Source organism: Emys orbicularis, chromosome 4 (genome assembly GCF_028017835.1).
Source record: "Emys orbicularis isolate rEmyOrb1 chromosome 4, rEmyOrb1.hap1, whole genome shotgun sequence".
Classification (NCBI taxonomy): Eukaryota; Metazoa; Chordata; order Testudines; family Emydidae; genus Emys; species Emys orbicularis.
Window position 1 is genome coordinate 72,424,022 of NC_088686.1, and position 26,135 is coordinate 72,450,156.

A 26,135-nucleotide genomic window follows, 5' to 3' on the forward strand; every position below is an offset into this window, starting at 1 on the left:
CTGGCCAGGCCCCCGTAGCGACGCAAACAGAAGCAGCCAAGGGGAAAAAAATCAAAGGGGCCACTCTGGTATCACCTTGGGCTCAGGGGTATGCTCTGTACCCCCAAACTTTACCTCCCTTTTCACAGATTCACACACAAAAAAGTGAAACAGCACACCTGAATCGTCCAATAGATCAATTTGTCACATTAGCCAGGATGAAGCAGATCGTGAGCGTTTTTGACCACAAACCCCATCCCTCCTGATTCGCAGCCCCATGGACCAGGCGGTAGCAAGTAGCCCAGATGGTCACGTTGCTGGCAGAAACCGCACCCAGTTGCAAAACGGGAGGGTTTCTATAGGTGTCGTCACACCCCGCTCTGCGCTCCCGCGGTCACTTGCGGCAGCGCTTGTAGCGACTCTTCAGCCCAGGAGCCGGAGGTTTCGGAGGCGGCCCTCAAGGCCGGAGAAATCTGCCCCAAAACCTAAGGGCTCCGGTTCCCGCGCAGAACAACTCCCCGCCCCGCCTGCTCCGGGGGATCCCGACACCGCGCTGCGGGGAGACGCGCTCCGCGCTAGACACTGACCCGGCAGGAAAGAGACGGGGGGGTTCCTGCTTCCCTCCAACGTAATAACGGCCCCGCGCTCGCCCCCTCCCCCCGGCACCTCACGGGCCGCGCCCGCCCTGCCTCACCGGCCGCGCTCCCCCGCAGTCTCTCCGGGACGCCCCGCAGCTGCGCCTGCAGCCCCCGGAAGATCTCGTGCAGCCGCTCGAAGTGCTCGGAGGAGCCGGAGCCCCGACCCGCCATGGCGGCGGCAGCTGCCGTCTCCCGGCCCTCTCGCCTGTTACTAGGATCCCAGGCCCATCGCCCGCTCTTCACAAACACTTCCGGGACGCGAGTCGGGGCTTCATCGTGCCGGCCATTCGGCCCGCCCGCGAGGGTGCCTTACATAGCGCCTGATGATCAATCACTCGGCACCGGCCCTCTAGCCACGAGGTTCACAGCGCAGTTCCCCACCGCCTTGCGAGAGCAGCATTCGGGGTCTGAGTCGCCATTCCCGAATGGGACTAGCCCGGTTCTACGGATCAGGCACTATCCATGCCACCTCGAGAGGGAGGCCCCGAGACTCCGTGCCGCGCACTGCATGTTGGGAAGTGTAGTCCTGCTGTGGGTCACAGGGTCACGCGGGAGTCATGGGACTTTTAGGTAGGTAGGTCCCAAGGCTGCGAACGACCGGACCGGACCGGACAATGCTGGGTGGAGCCTCCTCTCCCCTCTCTCCCAGCTGCCCTTAATTGCTGGGGGTTTGTGCCCCAGCCTTATCTGTAGGGTTGCCAGTTTTGGTTGGACTATTCTTGGAGATTTAATCACATGACAATCTTTAATTAAAGATTAATTTTTAATTCTTGGAGACTCCAGGCTGATCCGGGCGGGTTGGCAACCCTATGATTGTCTGTCAAAAGGGGCGCAGCCACGGCGCTGTTCTCTATTCTGGAGCAACATGGCCCCCCTCCCATTCCTGCTGAGTGCAGGCAGCTCGGAGCCTTGTGGCCCCAGTTACCTGTCGGGAGCCAAAACTTGCCAGACTTGGACTCAGAGCAAAAGTGAATGTTGGGGAAAATTGTCTTTAAAATACCCATTGATGGTTTACGAGCCATTACTTTGCCCCCAGAATGATGGGGTGTCCATGGCCCTGGTGAAGTGTTGGGATCATGTATATAATGAGAATTCTAGAGTAATTGTGTTTGACAGCATTGCACTTGCTCCCTGCATGCCTCTGAATAACCATGTGGTTGGTGGTCAGGCCTTTATCGCAGCTGGCAAAGTTCAGTTCTGAAGCAACAAGATTGGTTCGACAATTGCTGTGACCACGCACAGTCTATACCTGTTTCACCCCATCACTTTGTGCAGGCAAGGAATGGAAAACGTGCAAGAGTCCTGCCCTGCAAGCACATCCAAGAGCAAGGTTTGAGGTGGTTTGCTCCCCTGACCAGTATAGCAAGGATGTGCACATACCAGCAATCTCAGAGAAACCCAGTGTGTTGAGTTTGTTATGCTATGTCATCCAACACAGTAGCTTTGCATTCAGGTTCAGGTTCTGGCTTGGCAGATCTGGACACTGAAGTCTCCTGTCCAAGTAGCAGATACAGTACAGAAAGTCAACACAAATTTTCTCACGTGGCTTAACAGTAGTGGTAAAAAAAGGAGTGGGTAAACTCTTGCTTCCCAACCTTAATTTTCAAATCATAATCAATCATATCAGAAAAAGAACAGTTAATTTGTAAGTATAATAATAATTAAAATATGTATTCAGTCAGTCCACACATGGAGTAGCACTAGTTGCTTATTGCAGATTTTACAGGCCACTTAGAATCATAGAATCATAGAATATCAGGGTTGGAAGGGACCTCAAGAGGTCATCTAGTCCAACCCCCTGCTCAAAGCAGGACCAATTCCCAACTAAATCATCCCAGCCAGGGCTTTGTCAAGCCGGGCCTTAAAAACCTCCAAGGAAGGAGACTCCACCACCTCCCTAGGTAACGCATTCCAGTGCTTCACCACCCTCCTAGTGAAATAGTGTTTCCTAATATCCAACCTGGACCTCCCCCACTGCAACTTGAGACCATTGCTCCTTGTTCTGTCATCTGCCACCACTGAGAACAGCCGAACTCCATCCTCTTTGGAACCTCCCTTCAGGTAGTTGAAGGCTGCTATCAAATCCCCCCTCATTCTTCTCTTCTGGAGACTAAACAATCCCAGTTCCCTCAGCCTCTCCTCATAAGTCATGTGCTCCAGACCCCTAATCATTTTTGTTGCCCTCCGCTGGACTCTTTCCAATTTTTCCACATCCTTCTTGTAGTGTGGGGCCCAAAATTGGACACAGTATTCCAGATGAGGCCTCACCAATGTCGAATAAAGGGGAACGATCACGTTCCTCGATCTGCTGGCAACGCCCCTACTTATACAGCCCAAAATGCCGTTAGCCTTCTTGGCAACAAGAGCACACTGTTGACTCATATCCAGCTTCTCGTCCACTGTGACCCCTAGGTCCTTTTCTGCAGAACTGCTACCTAGCCATTCGGTCCCTAGTCTGTAGCAGTGCATGGGATTCTTCCGTCCTAAGTGCAGGACTCTGCACTTATCCTTGTTGAACCTCATCAGGTTTTTTTTGGCCCAATCCTCTAATTTGTCTAGGTCCCTCTGTATCCGATCCCTACCCTCTAGTGTATCTACCACGCCTCCTAGTTTAGTGTCATCTGCAAACTTGCTGAGAGTGCAGTCCACACCATCCTCCAGATCATTAATAAAGATATTAAACAAAACCGGCCCCAGGACCGACCCTTGGGGCACTCCGCTTGAAACCGGCTGCCAACTAGACATGGAGCCATTGATCACTACCCGTTGAGCCCGACGATCTAGCCAGCTTTCTATCCACCTTACAGTCCATTCATCCAGCCCATATTTCTTTAACTTGGCGGCAAGAATACTGTGGGAGACTGTGTCAAAAGCTTTGCTAAAGTCAAGGAATAACACATCCACTGCTTTCCCCTCATCCACAGAGCCAGTTATCTCATCATAGAAGGCAATTAGGTTAGTCAGGCACGACTTCCCTTTGGTGAATCCATGCTGACTGTTCCTGATCACTTTCCTCTCCTCTAAGTGTTTCATAATTGATTCCTTGAGGACCTGTTCCATGATTTTTCCAGGGACTGAGGTGAGGCTGACTGGCCTGTAGTTCCCCGGATCCTCCTTCTTCCCTTTTTTAAAGATGGGCACTACATTAGCCTTTTTCCAGTCATCCGGGACCTCCCCCGATCGCCATGAGTTTTCAAAAATAATGGCTAATGGCTCTGCAATCTCATCCGCCAACTCCTTTAGCACCCTCGGATGCAGCGCATCCGGCCCCATGGACTTGTGCACATCCAGTTTTTCTAAATAGTCCCGAACCACTTCTTTCTCCACATAGGGCTGGTCACCTTCTCCCCATATTGTGCTGCCCAGTGCAGCAGTCTGGGAGCTGACCTTGTTTGTGAAGACAGAGGCAAAAAAATCATTGAGTACATTAGCTTTTTCCACATCCTCGGTCACTAGGTTGCCTCCCACATTCAGTAAGGGGCCCACACTTTCCTTGACTTTCTTCTTGTTGCTAACATACCTGAAGAAACCTTTCTTGTTACTCTTAACATCTCTTGCTAGCTGCAACTCCAAGTGTGATTTGGCCTTCCTGATTTCATTCCTGCATGCCTGAGCAATAGTTTTATACTCCTCCCTGGTCATTTGTCCAATCTTCCACTTCTTGTAAGCTTCTTTTTTGCGTTTAAGTTCAGCAAGGATTTCACTGTTTAGCCAAGCTGGTCGCCTGCCATATTTACTATTCTTTCTACACATCGGGATGTTTTTTTCCTGCAACCGCAATAAGGATTCTTTAAAATACAGCCAGCTCTCCTGGACCCCTTTGCCCTTCATGTTATTCTCCCAGGGGATCCTGCCCATCTGTTCCCTGAGGGAGTCAAAGTCTGCTTTTCTGAAGTCCAGGGTCCGTATTCTGCTGCTCTCCTTTCTTCCTTGTGTCAGGATCCTGAACTCGACCATCTCATGGTCACTGCCTCCCAGGTTCCCATCCACTTTTGCTTCCCCTACTAATTCTTCCCTGTTTGTGAGCAGCAGGTCAAGAAAAGCTCTGCCCCTAGTTGGTTCCTCCAGGACTTGCACCAGGAAATTGTCCCCTACACTTTCCAAAAACTTCCTGGATTGTCTGTGCACCGCTGTATTGCTCTCCCAGCAGATATCAGGGTGATTAAAGTCTCCCATGAGAACCAGGGCCTGCGATCTAGCAACTTCTGCTAGTTGCCAGAAGAAAGCCTCATCCACCTCATCCCCCTGGTCTGGTGGTCTATAGCAGACTCCAACCACGACATCACCCTTGTTGCTCACACTTCTCAACTTTATCCAGAGACTCTCAGGTTTTTCTGCAGTTTCATATCGGAGCTCTGAGCAGTCATACTCCTCTCTTACATACAACGCAACTCCCCCACCTTTTCTGCCCTGCCTGTCCTTCCTGAACAGTTTATATCCATCCATGACAGTACTCCAGTCATGTGAGTTATCCCACCAAGTCTCTGTTATTCCAATCGCATCATAGTTCCCTGATTGTGCCAGGACTTCCAGTTCTCCCTGCTTGTTTCCCAGGCTTCTTGCATTTGTGTATAGGCACTTAAGATAACTCATCGATCGTCCCTCTTTCTCAGCATGAGACAGGAGTCCTCCCCTCTTGCGCTCTCCTGCTTGTGCTTCCTCCCAGGATCCCATTTCCCCACTTACCTCAGGGCTTTGGTCTCCTTCCCCCGGTGAACCTAGTTTAAAGCCCTCCTCACTAGGTTAGCCAGCCTGCTGGCGAAGATGCTCTTCCCTCTCTTCGTTAGGTGGAGCCCGTCTCTGCCCAGCACTCCTCCTTCTTGGAACACCATCCCATGGTCGAAGAATCCAAAGCCTTCTCTCCGACACCACCTGCGTAGCCATTCATTGACTTCCACGATTCGACGGTCTCTACCCAGGCCTTTTCCTTGCACAGGGAGGATGGACGAGAACACCACTTGCGCCTCAAACTCCTTTATCCTTCTTCCCAGAGCCACGTAGTCTGCAGTGATCCGCTCAAGGTCATTCTTGGCAGTATCATTGGTGCCCACATGGAGAAGCAGGAAGGGGTAGCGATCCGAGGGCTTGATGAGTCTCGGCAGTCTCTCTGTCACATCGTGTATCCTAGCTCCTGGCAAGCAGCAGACCTCTCGGTTTTCCCGGTCGGGGCGGCAGATAGATGACTCAGTCCCCCTGAGGAGGGAGTCCCCGACCACCACCACCCTCCTCCTCCTCTTGGGAGTGGTGGTCGTGGAACCCCCATCCCTAGGACAGTGCATCTTTTGCCTTCCAATCGGTGGAGTCTCCTTCTGCTCCCTTCCCTCAGATGGGTCATCTAGTCCACTCTCCGCATTAGTACCTGTGGAGAGAACATGGAAACGATTGCTCACCTGTATCTCCATTGCTGGTGCATGGACGCTCCTCTTTCTCCTTCTGGAAGTCACATGCTGCCAAACCTCTTCACAATCCTTCTGTCCCTGCTGTGCCTGCTCTGAATCTTCAGAACATTGTGGCCGTAGAAGCATCTCCTGACGTCTGTCCAGGAAATCTTCATTTTCCCTTATGCAACGCAGTGTTGATACTCGTTTCTCCAGCCCTCGAACCTTCTCTTCCAATATGGAGACCAGCTTGCACTTTGTACAGACAAAGTCGCTTCTGTCCTGTGGAAGAAAGACAAACATGGCACAACCTGTGCAGGTTACAACAGCTGATCGCTCACCTTCCATATCCCTGTCCTCTTAAGAGCTTCCTCAGCTGTTGCAGGAACTACTCAGAGAAACCTGCAGATGAAAGCCTCAGTGAGCTCTCTCCAGGCGAACTCCCTCTGTTAGCCTCTGCTGTTCGCCGCTCAGCTGGTTCGCTGCTGACTGCCCTTATATACCAGTCAGGCCCACTCAAGGCCCACCTGGAACAAAGCACTCCCAATTCACACTTTTCAAACAAACAAGCAAGCAATCAAGCACACGGTCAAACTGACCAACTGTCCCAGCAGCAGACACTCAGATACTCACCAACACAGCCCCCCTAATGCAGCACTTAGCGTACCTCCTCTCGGACAGCTCCCAGGCAAACTCCCTCTGTTAGCCTCTGCTGTTCGCCGCTCAGCTGGTTCGCTGCTGACTGCCCTTATATACCAGTCAGGCCCACTCAAGGCCCACCTGGAACAAAGCACTCCCAATTCACACTTTTCAAACAAACAAGCAAGCAATCAAGCACACGGTCAAACTGACCAACTGTCCCAGCAGCAGACACTCAGATACTCACCAACACAGCCCCCCTAATGCAGCACTTAGCGTACCTCCTCTCGGACAGCTCCCAGGCAAACTCCCTCTGTTAGCCTCTGCTGTTCGCCGCCGCCGCCTGTTCACTTGTCTGGTGCTGGATGTAACCAGCCAGTAGATGACTCACACAGCAGTTGTTGTGGTCACAGGAGAATAGGGGTAACTAAAGGCTTTATTTCTTAAATGAGAAGTGAGTAAACTCCATACTCTCCAAATGTGAAGAGCTAAAACTCTGGTTACCCTTGGCTATTTTACTGCTTAACCGTTTACTTCAAATGTGACCTGGAGGGCTCCCTTTAGGGTTAATAGTCTCTATGCCCCATTCAGTAAGTTCTTCGTTACCCTTTGCTAACAAGAGGTCCAAGTGGTGGTAGTTATGGTAGTTGTTTTTGTGATGTGTACACCTGACCACAGGGAACTAGCCTGAGACACTTCCATTCATCTCATGTAGGACATCAAATGATTTCCTGCTCTCATCAACTGTGCTACAACCCTCATCTTAGGAAGCAGAGTTCTTTCAGGAACTTCAAAGGTATCAAATGACACTCCCCACCCCCCACAGTTCGGATTTGGAATACAAAATTGGCTCCATTTTTGTCTTGCCAGTAGAGTTGTTAAATTCCTTGAAACAATAAGTGAAGTGTTAGAGTCCTGGCTGAGCTCCTCCTTGTGGAAGATCACCTGCTGTATTGGATGCAACTGTTGGATCCTGGGTGCTTCCAACCCTGCTGGGTCCAAGTAGCATTCAGAGACTGTCTCTATGTCTGGCCTTTCAGACACACTCTCAGGGTACAGACTCCAATGCTGATATCCTCTCTTGGGATATGGAGCCCTGTGACCCAGCTGCTCTAGGTCCGAAGACCAGTGTGGACCTTCCCCAGTTTCCCCAGTAGCTTAAGCACACCTTTCACCAGAGCTCGTCTTGCACATGCGCTCTGGGTTACAGTTTAATGCTTTGGGGACAACATGACCAGGACCGTCCCTACCCGTACGTGGCTGCATAGGGCACCCCAGCCCTGCCTCTTCCCACCTCTGCTCTGCCCCACCCCCACTTCACCCCTTCCCCAAAGCCCCCGCCCTGCTCCATCACCGCCCCGTCCCTTCCCACCCCTTCTCCAGCCCCTTCCCGCCCTGCTCTGCCCCAGCCCTGCCCCCACTCCCCTGAGGACTGCTGCAGGGTCCGGCCTGCACTCACCGGTGGCGGGAAGTGCAGCGACGTGGCGCGCTGCCAGTGAGTGCTGGGGGGTGGTTCCCTCATGTCCCCCAAGCCAGCCCCACTCCCCGGGAGGCCTGGGGCCCCACCCCCCACGGGGGGCTGCGTAGGGCCCCAGAATGGCTAGGGACGGCCCTGAACATAACAATTAAATAAAGGATCATGCTGGTTTTGCAAAGGCACTTCATAACCATACACATTTTACTCATATAAGAGCACAATAGCTTTACAGATCTATGCAAAAATAACAATAATCTGAATGCAAACCCTTCCCTCCAGTACCGTCCTCACTCTTGGGCTTTGGTCAGTGTTTTTAGGGGTTCCAGGGCTCAACTGCACCACATTCCTACTCAGTCTTCTCTTTCTGGTGATGGTCTACTTGCTAAGGAGCATGTTTCCTTTTAAAAGCAGTTTCTAACACCGGGTCTCTTTCTGTCCTTGCCCCCCTCGGGTTTTTCCATTCTCTATTCCTCTGTCTGCTGCTGGCCACTGAGGATCATTAACAGTTCATAGCTCTGTTGACAGTCTCCATTGTTCTGCCAGCAAGGGTGGATAAAAACTGATGTTTTTAAAAAAAAATTAAAAAATTAGACTTTTTAAAATTAGATTAAAAAAATTTAAATTAAATACAGGTATATTCCTTTTCTTTAAATAAGCCTATTTATTTGAAATTGACAACCTATGTTAAGGCCTAAACTTCTTATAATCTATTAAAATAATTTAAATGATATACAAAAATAACATTCAAGCAGTATATGTTTGCTGCCAAGATTTAAAGAAAGTCAAACCCCTAAAATAGTGGAAGTCAGTGGCTAAGGACCTGGAATCACAGTTTGTTGAAGTAAGTGCCAAACCATCTTTTGAAAGCAGTAGCCTCTTCCGCAGGTGCAGAGAGAGTATTTTCTTCATTTCAGTTTATTCAACTAGTTCAGTTCAATGACTGGTTCATTCAAATTTAAGAACCCAATTGGAAGTTAAAAAAGCAGGAATGATTGTTTTCCTCTTCCAATATATGAATAAAATCTAGGTTTGAGAAGATGAGATCTTCTACTTCTAAAACCTTGGGTAGTCACCAGAAATAATCACTTCAGTTCACTAATTATAGATAATACTTCCTTTGTTTAATAAATCAGCTTGCTTTAAAAGGGAAACATCTTTTGATAAACTTTTTGATAAAGTTCTTTTCTTCTGTATACAGCACATTTTTTTAAAAATGCTCTTTTTGTACATTTTTAATTGAATTAAAATGTCCTTCCAAATAGAGCTTGACACAAATTACAAGTAAAACTTAATCAACTAATAAATAAGAAATTCATCATTCACCATTTTGTAACATAATAAAAATGTTAAAATTAAGAATCTGAATAAATGTAAATTAAGCTATATAATTGCTTAAATAAATGTGTATAGATATGGGGTATCTCCTGGTTAGCAAAAAGAATCACAAATTTAATATAAGGGCTATATTTTGTTGAAAATCAACATGTTTTAATGGTTACCAACTAATGAGAATCAATCTTAAAGAAAATATCTAAAAAGTACAAATCAAGGTTTCCTGCTTGCTGATTTAAATCATGATTAAAATTGGAGATTTAAATCCCTTCAATTTAAATCAATCCACCCTATCTGCTAAGATAAGGGTATTCAATTATTGATGGCCACTAATGGCCCTTTCTTTCAGGATTGGAGATTGTCAGGTTCGTGCCATAAAATGGAAGATTTAATCCATATAAGGTCATAGTGAGAAAGAGATTTCATACAATCAAATGGAATTAATAAATTTACATAGGCAGATTCCCCAAACTGTCACAAATACTTAAATGCCTGCATAATTAAGTAGGAGTGCCTACTATACTGCATCTGAAGAAGTGAGGTTTTTTACCCACGAAAGCTTATGCCCAAATAAATCTGTTAGTCTTTAAGGTGCCACCGGATTCCTTGTTGTTTTTGTGGATACAGACTAACATGGCTACCCCCTGATACTATACAGTATAACTATTGTTAAATATCTAACTGGACTCATAGGGAAATTTTCTATTGTCCATGGTCACTATGCAATTTTCAAATAGTCAGAACTTTGGTAAATCATAACCAAGCCAACCAAAAGCACCACTATTTCTCAATGAGGACTGTGTTCATGCCAATTTTAAATTCTTGCTGGTTTTGCTGTGTCTACGTTTAAAAATAATTATTAGAATTATTTTATAATGGGAAGTGTGTTTTTTCACTGTCTCATAATTCAAGTCTGAAAGATTTTTGCTTGCCCTTTCCAGAAAAATTCACTGCAGGGCATAGACTGAATATGGAAAACTAAAATTGAATGTTTCAGAAAGTTATGAGTGTGAAAACAGGAAGTTATAAATGAAACTTTTTCAACCTTAATTATAATGGTTGGTACCAGCCATCATAAATATATGTATGTGACATAGGCAGTAGAAAACTTTTAATTTTAAAGGGTGCTTGCAAACAAAACAAGACATTTTCAAAAGGACCTCTGTGTCGGAAACAACAGATCTATGTTTGCTATAGGTCCACTGAGAGCTGCCAGCTTTGGCCACCATTATATGTAAACACTGAGCAGTAAAGTTTGGTGAATGAAGGAAACTGGATTTTGATAGCTTCTTTTTCTGTAACCAGTGCCTGCACTTAAATCTTTAGAAAATGTGAAAAATGCAGAGCTGTCAGGGAAGCAAAGCAGACCCATTGCCCCAGATTCTAAATTCATTAAGCTCTCTTCTTCATTGGTAAAGGGCCCATTGGAGGAGGCAGAGTGACCATCAGTTTAATTGTCTTGATCATTCATTCGGAAATGCCAGACTTTCCCTTAGCTCTCTCTACACACACGCGCAAAATCATCTACATTTTTCTAGAGCTAATAACAGAAACCTAGAAGTGGGGTTAAAGAAGGGTCATTTACTGAAATCACTGGTGTGATGTTTGAATGGGATCATGCTCCAAACAGGCCTGGAAGAGATGAGTCTTCCAGGCTGAGTTTTCTGCATAATTAAACCTGCAGAACTGCTGTTTCCTCAGTTGTGTGTTTCTTTCTGAGCATCCTGGCTGAGAGAAGAGCACTGGTGCTGGTGGCACAGACCCCTCAGCTTTATTTGTGTTTTAAGAAGATAGTTCACCAAACAGGGTAATACAAACACCGCAAAGAGATTAAACACAAATATCCATCTGGGAATTTCTAGTTTGGCCACTGATGTAGTACCATGACGCCAATATAATGTAATTCATCATAGAGTGATCAGAACTACTTCCTGCTTTGCTGGTTGTTCAGTGAGTGAAATGTGGATGTTGAACCTGTGTTTGTGATGTGTGACATTTTGAAAATGCTCATCTGGAAGCTGTGAAGTGAAGTAGAGCTACATCATAACAAATCTGTGGCTGACCATGGTGGTATGGTTGTCACTATCCTGCACAGCATGCCACTTGGAATTTCATGATGACAGCAGGGCTAGACCCCCAGTCCTGCTGCTACAAAAGGCATAGACCTCCATCACTTGAGCTAAAGGGCCCCGGGATTCTCTGTTGTTAGCAATATAGAGTCTGTGACACATTTTATCACTTCTGAGTGCATATACACACTAGCCAGTTAATTTAAATATCTTTAAATATTGCACTTTGATGCTTAGACCTCAGAATACTTTATCAAGGTGAGTACTGGTAGCCCCATTTTACAGGTGTGGCACAGAGAGATAGTGAAATGACTTGCCTAAGGTCACTTAGTAAGGCAACAGCAGAGTCCAGAATAGAACCCAGGTTCTCTGGACTCTTAAGAGCACTTTATCCATCAGACCAGAAGCGCTGCTGATATTTAGCAAATTAAACAAACCTCAGAAAGATATAGAGTAGAGAACAAATTAACTCAGTAGCTAGGACGTTATTGATCCTTTAGATCTAAGGAACTGACTTGCTTGCAGTTTTGTTTTATTTTGGGGGAGAAGGTATATCTGTTTCCCTGCAGAGAAATCACTAGGTATGTCCCTTTGTTTTTTTTACACCAGTACGGCACATTACCCAGACTGGGTTGTTGGACTGCAACTCCCAGCACGTTGTGCTCTGCCTTTCTGCACACAAAGCTGATGGGTAGGACTACAACTCCCTGCATGCAATGCTCCCTAGCTGGTGTATTTCACTCGCCCTCCCTTGTCTCTCTGCTGAGAGACAAGATTCATTGGAAGGGAGGGCAAACAACAGACAGCAGCAATGCTAAACTGCTTGGCGACCGTGTTGGGAATATTCATCTGTGTTCCCCTTCTTCTGTTCATGGCAGCTCCCTACATCAGGTCTGTATTAGATGATTGATTAGCTACTGTGTAAACCCTTTTACCCTTTAAAAAGTGTGCACCTTTTAACTTCTGCTAAATGGGGATCCAGCAAGTGCATTCTTGGTAGAGAAGGCAGATCAGTTTATTAATTATTGCACTTAGAGAAAGATCAGGTAATATGGTAGAATATCAAATCTACAAAGAAAAAATTTCTAGGATTCTGAGAACATGGGTTTACATTATCATGTTATCTGTGAGTCTTAAAACCTCTCCATTCCTCTTTATAAATGAAGCAGACTTAAAAAGCAATTAAAGCAGGGAAGTGGCAGTCAGGCTATATTTGGTTTGAACCGTGTCTTTGCTGTCCATTCACGTTGCAGTCTTGGGTAAGCCTCTCTGTGCCTCAGTTTCCCCATCTGTAAAATGGAGCTAATAACTAATTTACCAAGATGTTATGAGGTTTACTATATTAATGTCTGTACAGCACTTGAAAGGCATACAAGTGCTGCATAAAAACAGTATGACCATAAATGCTTAGGGTAGAGTATTAAGTAAAAGAAGAAAGTTGTTTTGCTTCCAATAAATTTTAATAGATTGCTTGCTTTTGGAAAGGGTTTGGGCAGGGGATTCTTTTTTGACTTCACCAAGTGAAAATGTTAGTTAGGCTAACCTTGAACCCTGTATCTGGGAAATAGTAGGGAACAATCCTGTATTCACTCCTTATCTTGGACTGGACTGAGACCTGCTGGGTATTTCTAGCTCTAATTTCTATGATTCTCTGAATCAATTCTCAGGTTAAAATAAGATCTTGTACTGTTGGCAATAAAATGACCATATTTCGCACCTAACCTGATCCCAAGGTAGCCACTTTAAATGCGTTGTAAACTTTCTATAATTGCCGTTTTGTTATCTCTGAGCACTTTAAAGTTGATGTAAGGTGGCAACTTACTTTGGGAAATATGAAGTTTCAAAGAATTAAAAAGATAATTGTCAATCCATAAAAATGTGAAGGAAGAAGGCCAAATTTTCCCTTAGTGTAACCACACTGTCTTGGTTGGAGTTACAGCTGGGACATCTGGCCCAGTTCTTAGTCATTAAAACCAACAGTGTCATGGGAGGCTTTTTATTCACCTCACACTCTTTTAAACTCCTTTAGTATAGGTGCATTAGATTAGTTCAGGTGGTCTAGGTGAGAGGAAGATCATTGGATGATCTTCTATGATATCAACAGCCAATAGGGTAACTCTCATCCCACCTGTGTAACAGTTTGTACATATCAGTGAAGAATTTACAACACCCAATACAGAAAGCTACCTACTGTGTTTGCTGGTACTTGAGGCAGTTTCTGGCTGGGAACCGGCCTACTCGTAGGTACCTGGACTATAGGCCGGGGTTGGGCAAGAAGACTGATATGTTGGTTAATGCTGAAGCCCAGGCGAGGATCTGGAACAGAAGCAGTGTGCTGGGCACCTGAGATAGGATTTGGGAAAGAAAGTGCCTGTGTTAGCTCATGGGACAGGGGATGGGAGAAAGGACTTGCCTGCTGCCTCTGGTTTACTCCTGCCTCTGGGCTGTGTATAGTGCCTCTCTGCTCTGGGGCTGTGTACCACATTCCCCTGTTATGTGGTGCTCATAACAAACCCTCAGCTGCATATATGCAAACATTGTGGTCCCCATGTCTACTGCATGCAGCGTGACATGGAAAACTTCAGGTCTATCCCCTGAACTAAATAAAGGAAGCTCTCAGCTAGGTGGCAGAGTACCAGGGCTTATGTCCCTGTTGGGGTGCAGCCACTGGAAACCAGGTCTTTAGACCCACCTGTCAGTGCATTACATACCAATATGTTTATAGCAGAGTGGGCAGCTTGGAATATTGTCTACTTCAGGGTGCAGAGGTTTGGAAGATGAATGGGAACCTGCATCAGTGGCCGTAATGACCTCTAAGAAGGGTGAGCAGTAGCTGGCGCCAGGGAGGGAATATAAGAAAACAGGAACCTGGAACTGGCAATTTATGTAAATATCCCCATGTCTTTCCAATTGTTCTGAACCCAATAACTAAGTGGCTGGATCAAAGCCAGCAAGCAGGGCAGTGTAACACAGAACACTAAATGCCAAGCCCCAGGACTGACCCTGATAACCAGAAAACTGTCCTTGTGAATCCCTAGTAGCTCCTCTTCTTGTCCTCTCTTCTAGGAAATACGTGGCAGGAGGGGTGTGTAAGTCAACAACTAAGCTGAATGGGAAGGTGGTGATGATCACGGGGGCCAACACAGGCATTGGGAAGGAGACAGCCAGAGATCTCGCACAAAGAGGCAAGTCACCTGTCCCTTCTCCACCGCCAAAAGTCCCTCTGTAATTTACATCTTCACTGGGTGTCACTGTTTTCTTCTCTGGAGCTGGGAGGGGATTATTTTGACAGACCCATCTATACTACAACTATAATGGAGTTTGAAGACCTGGTTACACATGGTTGTCCTCTGACCCAGTAAAACACAGCTAAAAGTTATAATGGAGATAGACCCAACCATGTCCTAGGAACTAGGTTAGAACCCTGGAGAGTCCAGAGCTTTAATATAGACTCACAGGGTTAAAAGAGACTGCAAGGGTCATCGTTTCTAATCTCCTGCCAAGATGCAGGATTTGTTGTGTCTATAACATGGTTATACATCCTGACGACACTTAAACTTTTAGCAATGTTGGAAGCAGGTCTCCTGACTCGATAATAATTTTACTGTAGGTGAGCCTTATAGCTTCAGTACTGCACTTTGGTGGACTCCTAGACACACTTTCAGAACTTAGTCCTGGAAGTCCCTGTTATCATTAGACCCTCCCACCTATGTGAGGCTGGAAACCAACTTAGTTTCATTGGTGTGTGTCTTTGTTACAGCATGGCTGAGGCTAACTTGATTTAAAGCTATTTGGACAGCTACTATGGAGGGGGCTAAATTACATTCTTAATCATTTTAGAAACAGTGCCCTAGCCAAGGCCACCTCGGTGCAGGAGTGGTCCATTCAAACCTTGGCCACTGTGGTGAGACTACCAATGTGGGAGTCTGGTAGGACCAATATTGCTGGTTTTGTGCAGTGGACACCTTGCCCACAGAGACATTTCAAGCTTATTTCATACCAACCAAAGAACAGTCTTGAGAAGGTAGCACTCTTTGGTCACTACCTAGCTGGGCTGCATTTAAGCTGGTAACTCACAGGTAGAAAGGCTGTTTGTCTGACCTTTGGGTAGCCCCCTGCCTTTCTGTCCTGGCTCCCCAAGCTGCCCCCACTGCTCATGGCCCATGTTTCTGCTGTCCTTTCCCCATTGCAGGTGCCAGGGTGATCATTGCCTGCAGAGACATGGCAAAGGGGGAAGCAGCAGCCTGTGAGATCCGAGCTGAGACAGGGAACCAACAAGTAATTGTGAAGAAGCTGGATCTGGCTGATACCAAGTCTATCCGAGAGTTTGCTGAGAACTTCCTAGCAGGTATGGCCCCTAGATGCTGTCACACTTACTGTTAGGGGAGGTATCAGAGGGGTAGCCGTGTTAGTCTGAATCTGTAAAAAGCAACAGAGGGTCCTATGGCACCTTTAAGACTAACAGAAGTATTGGGAGCATAACACCAGCTCTGATCAAAAGGGCAGCTCTCTGCTCTTTAGTTCTGAAGAGCGAACGTGGTGTAGCAGACAGATCGACCTGGGAGTTGCAACACCTGGGTTCTATTCCAAGTTTTGCCATTGACTTGCTGTGGGACTTTGGGCAAGTCATGACTTAATCGCCTTGGTAAAACACTTTGAGAGCTGAATACGAAGGTCCTATATAAGTGCTCGTTATTATTATAAAAGTGACTGTGAAAATGCCCCTTTCTTATAAACTCATAGACTTTGTCAGAAGGAACCATCATGATCATCTGGTCTGACCTTCTGCACATTGCAGGCCACAGAATCTCACCCACCCGCTCCTGTAATAGACCCCAACCTCTGGCTGAGTTACTGAAGTCCTCAAATCATGATTTAAAGTCTTCAAGTTACAGAGAATCCACCATTTACACTAGTTTAAAACTGCAAGTGACCTGTGCTCCATGCTGCAGAGGGAGGTGAGAAACCACCAGGGTCTCTGCCAATTTGACCCAGGGGAAAATTCCTTCCCAACCCCAAATATGGTGATCAGTTAGACCCTGGGCATGCGGGCAAGACCCACCAACCAGAAACCCGGGAAAGAATGCTCTGTAGTAACTCAGAGACCTTCCCATCTAGTCTCGTGTCACCAGCCATTGGAAATATTTGCTGTTAGCAGTCGCAGATTGGCTACCTGCCATTGTAGACAGTCTCTTCATACCATCCCCTCCATAAATGTACCAAGCTCATCCTTGAAGTCGGTTAGGTTTTTGCCCACTCTGCTCCCCATGGAAGGCTGTTCCAGAACTTCACGCCTCTGATGGTTAGAAACCTTTGTCTAATTTCAAGCCTAAACTTGTTGATGGCCAGTTTGTATCCATTTGTTCTTGTGTCCACATTGGCACTTAACTTAAATAACTCCTCTCCCTCTCTGGTATTTATCCCTCTGATATATTTATTCTTACTCACTATATGAGTCCCAGCTACTTTAACTGGAGTTGTTCCCTGTGATGGCATAGGGTCATGCTGTCCCAAAGCAAGGCTGCAAAGTGGTAATAGTCTGTCCTGCAAACATGGGCTGGACCAGTTCCACCCCACGACACTGCCAGCAATATTAAGCCAGGAGGGAGGGCACACTGTTGCCAGTGGACTTTGTCAGACACTCACCCTGCTTGATAAGATTCTGTTTGGTTGCATGATGGGGAGTCACCAGAGGCTGCAGTACTAGCCTGGGGAGGTATCTTTTTATATTTTGGAGGGGAGGGACAGCTGCAGCTCAGTCAGCTCAAGTTCTCTGGCTGATCTATGCCATACTGGTGCTGGGCGGTTGTCAAGGGATCCCTGTTTAATGCTTCACCCCATCCATTGTTCCTTGCAGAGGAGAAGGAGCTACATATCCTCATTAACAATGCAGGTGTGATGCTGTGCCCTTACTCCAAGACGGCTGATGGCTTTGAGATGCATCTGGGAGTCAATCACCTTGGTAAGGGTCTGAGAGTTAGATGTGGCAGACAGAGCCAGCTGGGACCTTTTAATAAATGTTGGTGGCAAAAAATCCCGGCTGGAGACTTTGCATCCAAGACTCCTCCTCTCCAGCCCCTAAGAATGCAGGGAAATCATTGAAGATCAGAGTCCTTTAAGCCTCAGTAGAGACCTAAGCTGTTTTGGGAGGGTCCTAAATTTCTTGGGGAGGAACGGTGCAGGGGAAGCTTGCCCAGTCACTGCCCATGGAGTGCCTATTCTGAGGGTACAGAGCTGGCAAATGGGACTGCCATCTCCTGCAACCTTTCACCAGTTCCAGCTGTTTGAGCACCCACAAGTAGAGGCCACTTTTGAAATTTTGGGCCCTGACCTGCCTGTGTCTCACGTCTCCCATCTGTGAAATGGGGCTAATAGTGAGCTGCCTCAGTATTTGGTCTGAAGTGCTTTGAGATCCTAGGATGGAAGGCACAATAGAAAGGCAAAGTAAAACAAATCCCATCTCTCCCTAGGTCACTTCCTCTTGACGTTCCTGTTGCTGGAGTGCCTGAAGCAGTCGGCCCCAGCCCGCATAGTCAATGTGTCCTCACTGGCTCATCATGGAGGCAGGATCCGCTTCCATGACCTCCAGGGTGAGAAGTGCTACAACTGGGGCCTTGCGTATTGTCACAGTAAATTGGCCAATGTACTCTTCACCCGGGAGCTGGCCAGACGCCTGCAAGGTGAGTCTGAGAGGGGAGTTGATTGTATACCAGATGTGGCATACTCAGATCCTTTGGGCTTTGGAGGGTGGCATTCAAAATGGCACTAGAAAAGTGGCTGTACACCTCTACCCCGATATAACGCTGTCCTCAGGAGCCAAAAAATCTTACCGTGTTATAGGTGAAACCGCGTTATATCGAACTTGCTTTGATCTGCCGGAGCGTGCAGCCCCCCCTGTCCCGTCCCCCCCCCCCTCCGGAACACTGCTTTACCACGTTATATCTGAATTCATGTTATATCGGGTCACGTTATATCGGGGTAGAGGTGTACCTAGATCCTGTGCAGAAATGAAGATATTCAAGGTGGGGTAAGGAAGTGACTTTGTGTGGGTCCCTGGCAGGTGTTCAGGGTGGGTGGGAGCAGATGCAGTCAATCCAAAGGGACCAGCAATTGGCCTAAGGCAGTGGCTATGCCCCTACCGTCAGGGCTAGGGCGAGGGAGTGAGCTGGCCCTCCTCAGAGGAATAGGTTTAATTGTTTTCAATGCTTGTCAAAAAGCAAATCTGCAAACAAACGAGCTGCATCCGCACGGACAAAGCAGCAATTGTGAACCATGGACTGCTACTGAAAAGGCTTTGAATGCTGCTGTGCGCAGCATAGGAATCAAAGTCCACAGTGGAACAGCTGAGGTTTGCTCATCTCTCATGAGACTCCAGGTCTGAAAAATAGAGATAAGGTCTCTTATCTAGAGTCCTAGTACTGGAGTAAATCAGGAGGGGTCTGTACTTTACAAAGCAGTGGGCAAGCCTCTAATGTTTTTGCTAGGCTGCTTTGTAAAAGGCCTAACGACTAAAATGGTGCAGCGTTCATAATTGGGATGAGATGTTGTCCAGCTTTCCAGCAAGCAAGTGTAAGGGAGTTCAATTTGCCCCACTATATCTGCATCTGGACCTTTGTTTCTTTAACATGTTAGATACTGGGGCAAAACAGGAAGGCTGTTAATGCCTTCCTTCTAAGGAGGCTCTAGTGCATGTAGGCAGGGTCTAATTTGATAAATGCTCCTTGTTGTCCCTCTTGCTGTAGGCACTGGAGTCACTGCAAACTCGCTGCATCCAGGCTCTGTTTATTCCGAATTGGTCCGGCACTCGATTCTAATGTCCCTGCTGTGGAAGACGTTTTCTTTTTTCTTGAAGACTCCACGCGAAGGAGCCCAGACCAGCGTGTACTGTGCAGTGGCTGAGGAACTGGAGTCTGTGACTGGACAATATTTCAGGTGGGCAGAGTCCTTGATCTGCTGTGGTGGGGCAGAAGGGTGCAACCCAGATGTCTCTGGGGTGTGGGGATAAGAGGTGTGGGCGAGGTAAGGCTATAATCTTTGTCTGAGAGGGGACTGTACTGAGGCTTACACAGATCTGAAGGGAGAAATGTTAGAAATATGTTTAGAATTTGTACCAGTTACAAGAATCTGAACATGTTGGATTGGAAAGGGGTTGCTCGTGGAAAGGGACACAAAGATAAAAGTCATATTTGCAAGGAATTCTTTACCTGTATAATGCTTTAGATTATACCCAGTCCTGTAGTCTTTGAATGGGCTCATGCTTAAAGCACAAGATAAACATAAGAACGGCCATACTGGGTCAGACCAAAGGTCCATCTAGCCCAGTATCCTGTCTTCCAACAGTGGCCAATGCCAGGTGCCCCAGATGGGCTGTCACAGACTCAGGGTTCTATTCCTACTCTGCCACAGACTTGTATTGAATGCTTGGGAAGTCACTTAACTTCTCTGGCCCAAATCAGCCCTGCTGTATCTTCACTGAATTCAATTGAGTCACACCAGGGATGAATTTGGTCCTCTTTGCAGTTTTCCCCCATCTGCAAAAGGATGATAGTACCTGCATCTCAGTGGGGTTAGGACACTTGGTTCAATAATGTTTGTAAAGTGCTTGGAGGTCCTCAGATTATAAGGCAGTAGCAAATGTGCTAGGTGTTGTGCAAGCAGAGCTCAAGATTTTCAAAACTGTGTCTCAAGTTAAATACCTCCATATGTGGCCTGATTCTCCAAAGCATGGCACATCCTGAAGCTGCACACGTTGCAGGACGCTTCAGGAAAGGAGATCCCTGCATGTCTGTGCATGCAATGGAGTTCATTCTGCAAAATGGCTTCCATGGCTCTTCTCTTTCATTCAGTCCAGCTCCATTTTGCTACTGATCTCAGTTGAGCTATCTTGTGACCTGCATAACCATCTTCTTACCTCTTCCAAAAACACAGCTTAGGATGGCTTAACCAAGTGATCCACATGTAACTCTTGGACAGTTACATTCGGTGCTGCTTTCTGCCTTGATCACTTCACTGTGACCACCTCACATTTGGGAATTCGATATGGAAATTGCCCTTTGATTTTACATGAATGCAGTTGACACGAGATAAAACTCCCTCCTTCATATCTGAAACTAGAAACTCAATTTTCTCCCTTGTGATTGAACCACAAGATTATTCCAGGATACGCCTTTGTGTCTGATCTTCAAGTACAGAGTTTGTACCATCTTAATCTGCCTTGCCTATAGAAATAGGTCCCCTAATCCTCTCTCAAGTGCTTCCATCTCCCAGTAGATAAAAGCAGCCTTTGTGAATCTCAGCTGTCCCATGTGCTGGAGCATGTGAACTCTAAGTGGATTTCAGGTTTGTAAAAAAAGCAAGCATGAACTCAGTGGAGAAATGGTTAGCAAATAGCAGCTTGAGTGTGTGTGCCCAGATTTATATTGGACTGTCTCTGAAATAGAACTGTGTCCAAATCCTGTCACTTAATTGAATGTAAATCGTGACAATCACTAATACTTCTTTAAAATGGCCTTTATATAAATAGGAAGTGATGAAGAAGAAAGCAGCTGTAGCAGAAGCTGATGTCCTATAGCAAAACAGGTGGAGAAGAGATACAGCTGGAGACTGCCACAGCTCTTCTTAGGCACATTTTGTTCATCTCCTGTTTGTTTAGATTAGTGGGTACAGCTCTGTGCCACAAAAGAGCTGTGGAAAGCACATGCTGATCAGTGTCTCTGACTGCAGTTCTGATCTTCCTGCCCTGATCCATATCTCTAGGCTGCCTTTCCTGTTGTTTTCACTGCTAAAATGGCAAGCTCCAAATAATACATAGCCATCCACTCCTTATCAATGGAACTCTTGAAAAATTTAGGCATTTTTTTTTAATGCTGCTTTGTATTTTCTTATCTTTTAGTCTTATTAAGTGAATTTTTGTCTCAGACACTTAGGGCAATAGTAAACTGCATTTTTCCTTTAATCAAGCATACGTAGGTAATGGCAATGTGACTGCTGCTACCAGATTTTTTCCCCCCTGGACTGCACATCAGCCTTCCCTACATTCCGAGGCACTCAGCTTGCTCAAGCATCACGAGCAGGTTCTAGCATGCTTGGAAATCTTGAACAGGTCGTGAATTTTCCTTCCCTTACTACAACTTCAGTTTATTATGTTACCATACCCAGTAGTACAGCTGAGAGCATACAGACCCAGCGCCAAAGAATTCACAATCTGATATCAGATGTTATGTAATAAAATGGAAGGGGGTGGGGGTGGAGGAGCAGGGGCAATAGCACTAAGATGACTAGCTATTCACCAAAGGCATGTGCATACCGTGGGAGAGAAGACAAGGCTAGGGTTTTTAAAATAAAGGAATGTCTGACTCTGTGGGTGTCAGTGGAAAAGCTGGTCTTTGGGAGGAGTTTGGAATGTATAAAATATGGAACTACCTTGTTTAGTGAAATCAGTTTGTATGTACCATCTCTTTATAAACAGAATGATTGGGTAGTAAGTTAACTCCTGCCATTAAGTGGGAACCCAGTTCAAGTACGGTTCAAGTAACCTCCACCTTTACGTTACAGCCCTCCTACACCTTCCGCTGTTGGCTTCTCAGACAACCATGCTGAAGAATTGTGTTTAAATATTTGTTTATTGCAGTTGACATCTGCGGGGAGGGGGGGAATCTTTTCTCCAAGCTCTGCTACTGCTGCAGCTTATTCCACAGCTGTACCTCTTGATGAGGGGGCAGCATCATTCCCCTTTCTTATGATCACCTGCCTGCGAGGCAGCCACACTGGTTATTTATGTGGCCCACACAGGTACAAGTTGCTTTATAAACATACAAAATGAAAGGTCAAGTTCTCAGGTGCTTTCCTGATAGCATGTTATTTTTATAGTCATGTCCCAAAGGCTTCAGTGAACTATGGCATTTGGGCCATTGCTGTAACCTTTGTATAAACCAGACACTAGCAGGCACAGCTTGGAACTCCAAAGGTTACAGTGGTGGTCCCTTATGTACCAGCTCTCTTTTCCACCACCCCTACCTATGCTGAAGCCTGCATCTTCACCAGGTGCAGCAGTATGGTGGCTGGCTGCCAGCTGCCTCCACACATTCCCTCTGCCCCCCTCCTCCCACCCTGAGCAATGCTACCAGTTCTCCTCTCCCCCTCTTATTTTTAAATCCAGCTTGCAGGAGTTAAGCTGGACATCATCATCAGCTAGTGTCTCCATGCATTTTAACTGGACCTTTTACCTGTGCTAATGCAGCCAGGGCACCTGATGAAAGTCTCTTCTTTCCTTCTGCAGTGACTGCCGGCCAGCCTATGTGTCCCCTCAAGGCCGGAGTGATGAGCTGGCAAAGAAGCTTTGGAATGTCAGTTGTGAGCTGCTGGGCATCCAGTGGGACTGAATGGTGGAAACCCCTGAGCTATAGTGAGATCCGCCTGGATTTGATGTTCTGAAGGAGCTCTTTGCTTGGGCAGAGGAACACAAGCAACCATACAGCCAGCCCACTGCCTGGCACTTGCCGTGGCTTTACCAGTGACTTTATAGACACAACTGCCCTTGAACTTCTGTGATGTGTTATGTTTTAAAAGAAAAGGTGAGATTACTGCCCCACTCATCCCCCTTTCCTAACTGGAGGCTCAGGGCAAAGTGCAGGGACTCAGGGCTTATCCTTTCCCCTCCCAGCCTTCCATTCCCATTCCACAACACATTATTCCCCTGGTTCCCCAATAGAAGTGGAAGCTTTAGGTCAGTTAGGTTTCTGTACAAGACAATTTAGAAATTTTGCTTGATGCTTATGGAAGGGTCTTTATGCAGCAGTAGTAACCAGACTGGTTGAGGGTTTCCTTCAATGTATGCTCCACTGAGTCACTTGTCTCCGCTCCACTGCTTGGGAGGGGATCCTAAAGCTGCAGCAAGCCCCAGCTCACAGGAGCAAGTCTCAGGTGATCTGTATGCTGAGGCCCCTCTTACCCCTCGAGATTGTTAATCAGTTGTACTTCAGTAGCCCTTGTTGCCCCAACCAGGCTTGAGGGCCACTTTGTGCTAGGCACTGCATAAACAGAATAGAAGAGGGTACTTGTACTAAGCAAGCCATGCCCTTAAGCAGAAGGGCACAGCTTCTGCAGCTCTTTGCAACCTAGGTTGTCAGACAAGCACCAAATGGGGCAGCCCGTCTGATTACTTTTACATAGTAGAAGGAAGCCTAGAGCAGGCTTATTAAGAAATACCTGGCCCTTTACATCTTCTCATCAATGCTGAAGTCTTAAACTTGTCACAATAAAAGCCACATGTACCTTGTAGGTTTTGGAATTCTGCGGGGGGAGAGCTGCCAGTAGAGAGTGAGCTGAGAGGTGTGAGTTGTGTATAGGGTAGTAGGTAACAGAGCCTGCCCTCTACTTAGCAGAGTGATTCAAGCTGTGGCAGATACATCATTGCCACGTTTGCTGTCCTGATGGAGGATATTGGAATCGCAGCCATATGTACAGTAGAGCAGACAAAGGCAGGGATCATCCATAGTGAGACAGCAATGGCCACATTAGCAATGGGGCAGGAAGGTGAGAGTAGACTCTAGTTTACATTGGCATTAAGTTTGCCTGCCCAGTAGTTCCAGGGAGAGGCTAGCCAAGGCTGGCATGTGGCACTTGCAACATGGTGGTCACCCCTGTTGCAAAGGGCAAGTAAAGTTGGTCATTGCTGCAGCCAGGCAGACTCCAAACTCTTCCCACCCTGTGTGGTAATTGAGCTGCTTGGCTATAAGATGGCATATTTTGTACTTCATTTGAATTTTTTTCTGGAAGCATCACATGGCTAAAATGTCACTGCAGTCAGGGTATCACAGCTTGCAGGATTGCCTTCCACCTATTAGGAAATCCAGACATTCAGTCCTGTACTCTGTGTAGTCACAAGTGAATGGTATTTGCTCTGAGAAGAAGATGCCTAGTTCCTGATGAGGTTAGCACTACCAGCTCTCTACGGCGAGGCTTGACCCTGCAAGTCACCCCTGAGTTACCTCCAACCATTACATTACTAAATAAAATCATTCCTGTTTTACGCTGTTACTCTTCCTTCTCATGTACTTAAGTTGTTCTTGAGTGGGTGGCAGTGGCATGCACTAGTTTCATGTGTACAGTGTAGGAGTGAAATTAAATACAATATAGGCTGTATATTAGGAAATATTTCCTCATCGTGAAATTTATTAGGTTGTGGAACAAGTCTCCCAACGAATTGAGATATTTAAACCTAGACTAGGTTAGGAAGATTAGAGCGTACAGAACAATTCTGCACTGGTTCCCTGGCTTAGAACTCCACTACTCGGGAACAATCCTACACTGCCTTTTTCCTAGGTCAGGGGTGGGCAAACTACGGCGTAGACATTTTAATTCGACCCTTGAGCTCGTGCTGGGGAGCGGGGTCTGGGGCTGCTTGCCCCGCTCTGGTGCTCCGGGGGGAAGGGGGGGCAGGGGCTTGCCCGGCTCTGTGCAGCTCCTAGAAGTAGAGGCATGTCCCCCCTCTCAGGGCCGGCTCTAGGATTTTTGCCACCCAAAGCAAAAACAATTTTGGCCGCCCCCCCCCCCCCCTGTTTTTTAATTACCCCACCCCCGGCCCCACCTCAACTCCGCCCCTTCCCTGCCTCCTCCCCCCCCCAGGCTCTCAAGCCTAGGAGGGAGGGGGAGAAGCGGCACCCGCGCCGCGGCCACTCGGAGTCTCCCCCTCCCTCCCAGGCTTGAGAGCCTGGGAGGGAGGGGGAGCAGCGGCGCGCAAAACAGCTGTTTCGCGCGCCGTGGCCGCTCGGGATCTCCCCCTCCCTCCAGGTTTGAGAGCCTGGGAGGGAGGGGGAGACTCCGAGTGGCCGCGGCGCTGGCGCCGCTTCTCTCCCTCCCTCCCAGGCTCTGAGGGAGGGGGAGCAGCGGCGCGCGAAACGGCTGTTTTGCGTGCCGCGGCCGCTCGGGATCTCCCCCTCCCTCCCAGGTTTGAGAGCCTGGGAGGGAGGGCGAGTAGCGGCGCGCGAGCGGCAGCAGCAGCGGAGGTGAGCTAGGGCGGCCGGGGCACATTTTTAGGGGCGGCATTCTGGCGCCGGCCGTGCCGCCCCAAGCACCAGCTTGTTTTGCTGGTGCCTAGAGCCGGTCCTGCCCCCTCTGGCTCCTATGAATAGGGGCAGCCAGGGGGCTCTGCACACCGCCCCCTGCCCCAGGTGCTGCCCCCGCAGCTCCCATTGGCTGGGAACTGCAGCCAATGGGAGCTACAAGGGCGGCGCCTGCGGACAGGGCAGTGTGCAGAGTGGACAGGGCAGCGCTTCCGCATAGGAGCCTGATGGGGGACATGCTGCTTCTGGGAGCTGCTTGAGGTAAGCACTGCCTGGAGCTTGCACCCTTGATATGCTCCCACGCCCCAATCCCCCTCCCACCCTCCAAACCCCTCGGTCCCAGCCCAGAGCCCCCTCCTGCACCCCCAACCCTCCAGCCAGAGCCCTCACCCACACCCCAACCCCCAATTTCATGAGCATTCATGGCCCGCCATACAATTTCCATACCCAGATGTGGCCCACCCCTGTCCTAGGTGTTTTCCATAACAGATGGAGACCCAGACTAGTTACAAACACAAAAGCTAAAGAGGCAGAGGCCACCCAACTATGCTAGAGGTAAA

The 26,135-nt window shown here is 47.5% G+C and overlaps 2 protein-coding genes across 2 annotated transcripts in view; one reads left to right on the plus strand and one right to left on the minus strand.

Moving 5' to 3' along the window:
* VTI1B (vesicle transport through interaction with t-SNAREs 1B) overlaps positions 1-788 on the minus strand; it is a 25,316-nt gene extending 24,528 nt beyond the window's left edge. The window contains exon 1 of the mRNA XM_065402359.1: positions 674-788. Within this exon, the coding sequence (XP_065258431.1) occupies positions 674-788 (115 nt within the window). The remainder of the gene's footprint in view (positions 1-673) is intronic.
* On the plus strand, positions 787-24,545 carry LOC135877028 (retinol dehydrogenase 12-like). Its single transcript, XM_065402358.1, has 7 exons — positions 787-1,187; positions 14,579-14,697; positions 15,705-15,860; positions 17,370-17,474; positions 17,983-18,192; positions 19,255-19,444; positions 22,791-24,545. The coding sequence occupies exons 1-7, from the start codon at positions 787-789 to the stop codon at positions 22,891-22,893; spliced, it is 1,284 nt and encodes a 427-aa protein (XP_065258430.1). The 3' UTR covers positions 22,894-24,545.
* The last annotated feature ends 1,590 nt before the right edge of the window (positions 24,546-26,135 follow it).

What these genes read in the sequence shown, in the direction of transcription:
- LOC135877028 (XM_065402358.1), top strand. Translation starts at nt 787, where the DNA reads ATGGCGGCGGCAGCTGCCGTCTCCCGGCCCTCTCGCCTGTTACTAGGA. An exon ending in GGGAGTCATGGGACTTTTAG is followed by an intron (nt 1,188 to 14,578) that starts GTAGGTAGGTCC and finishes CCTCTCTTCTAG; the next exon opens with GAAATACGTGGCAGGAGGGG. An exon ending in GTGACTGGACAATATTTCAG is followed by an intron (nt 19,445 to 22,790) that starts GTGGGCAGAGTC and finishes TTCCTTCTGCAG; the next exon opens with TGACTGCCGGCCAGCCTATG.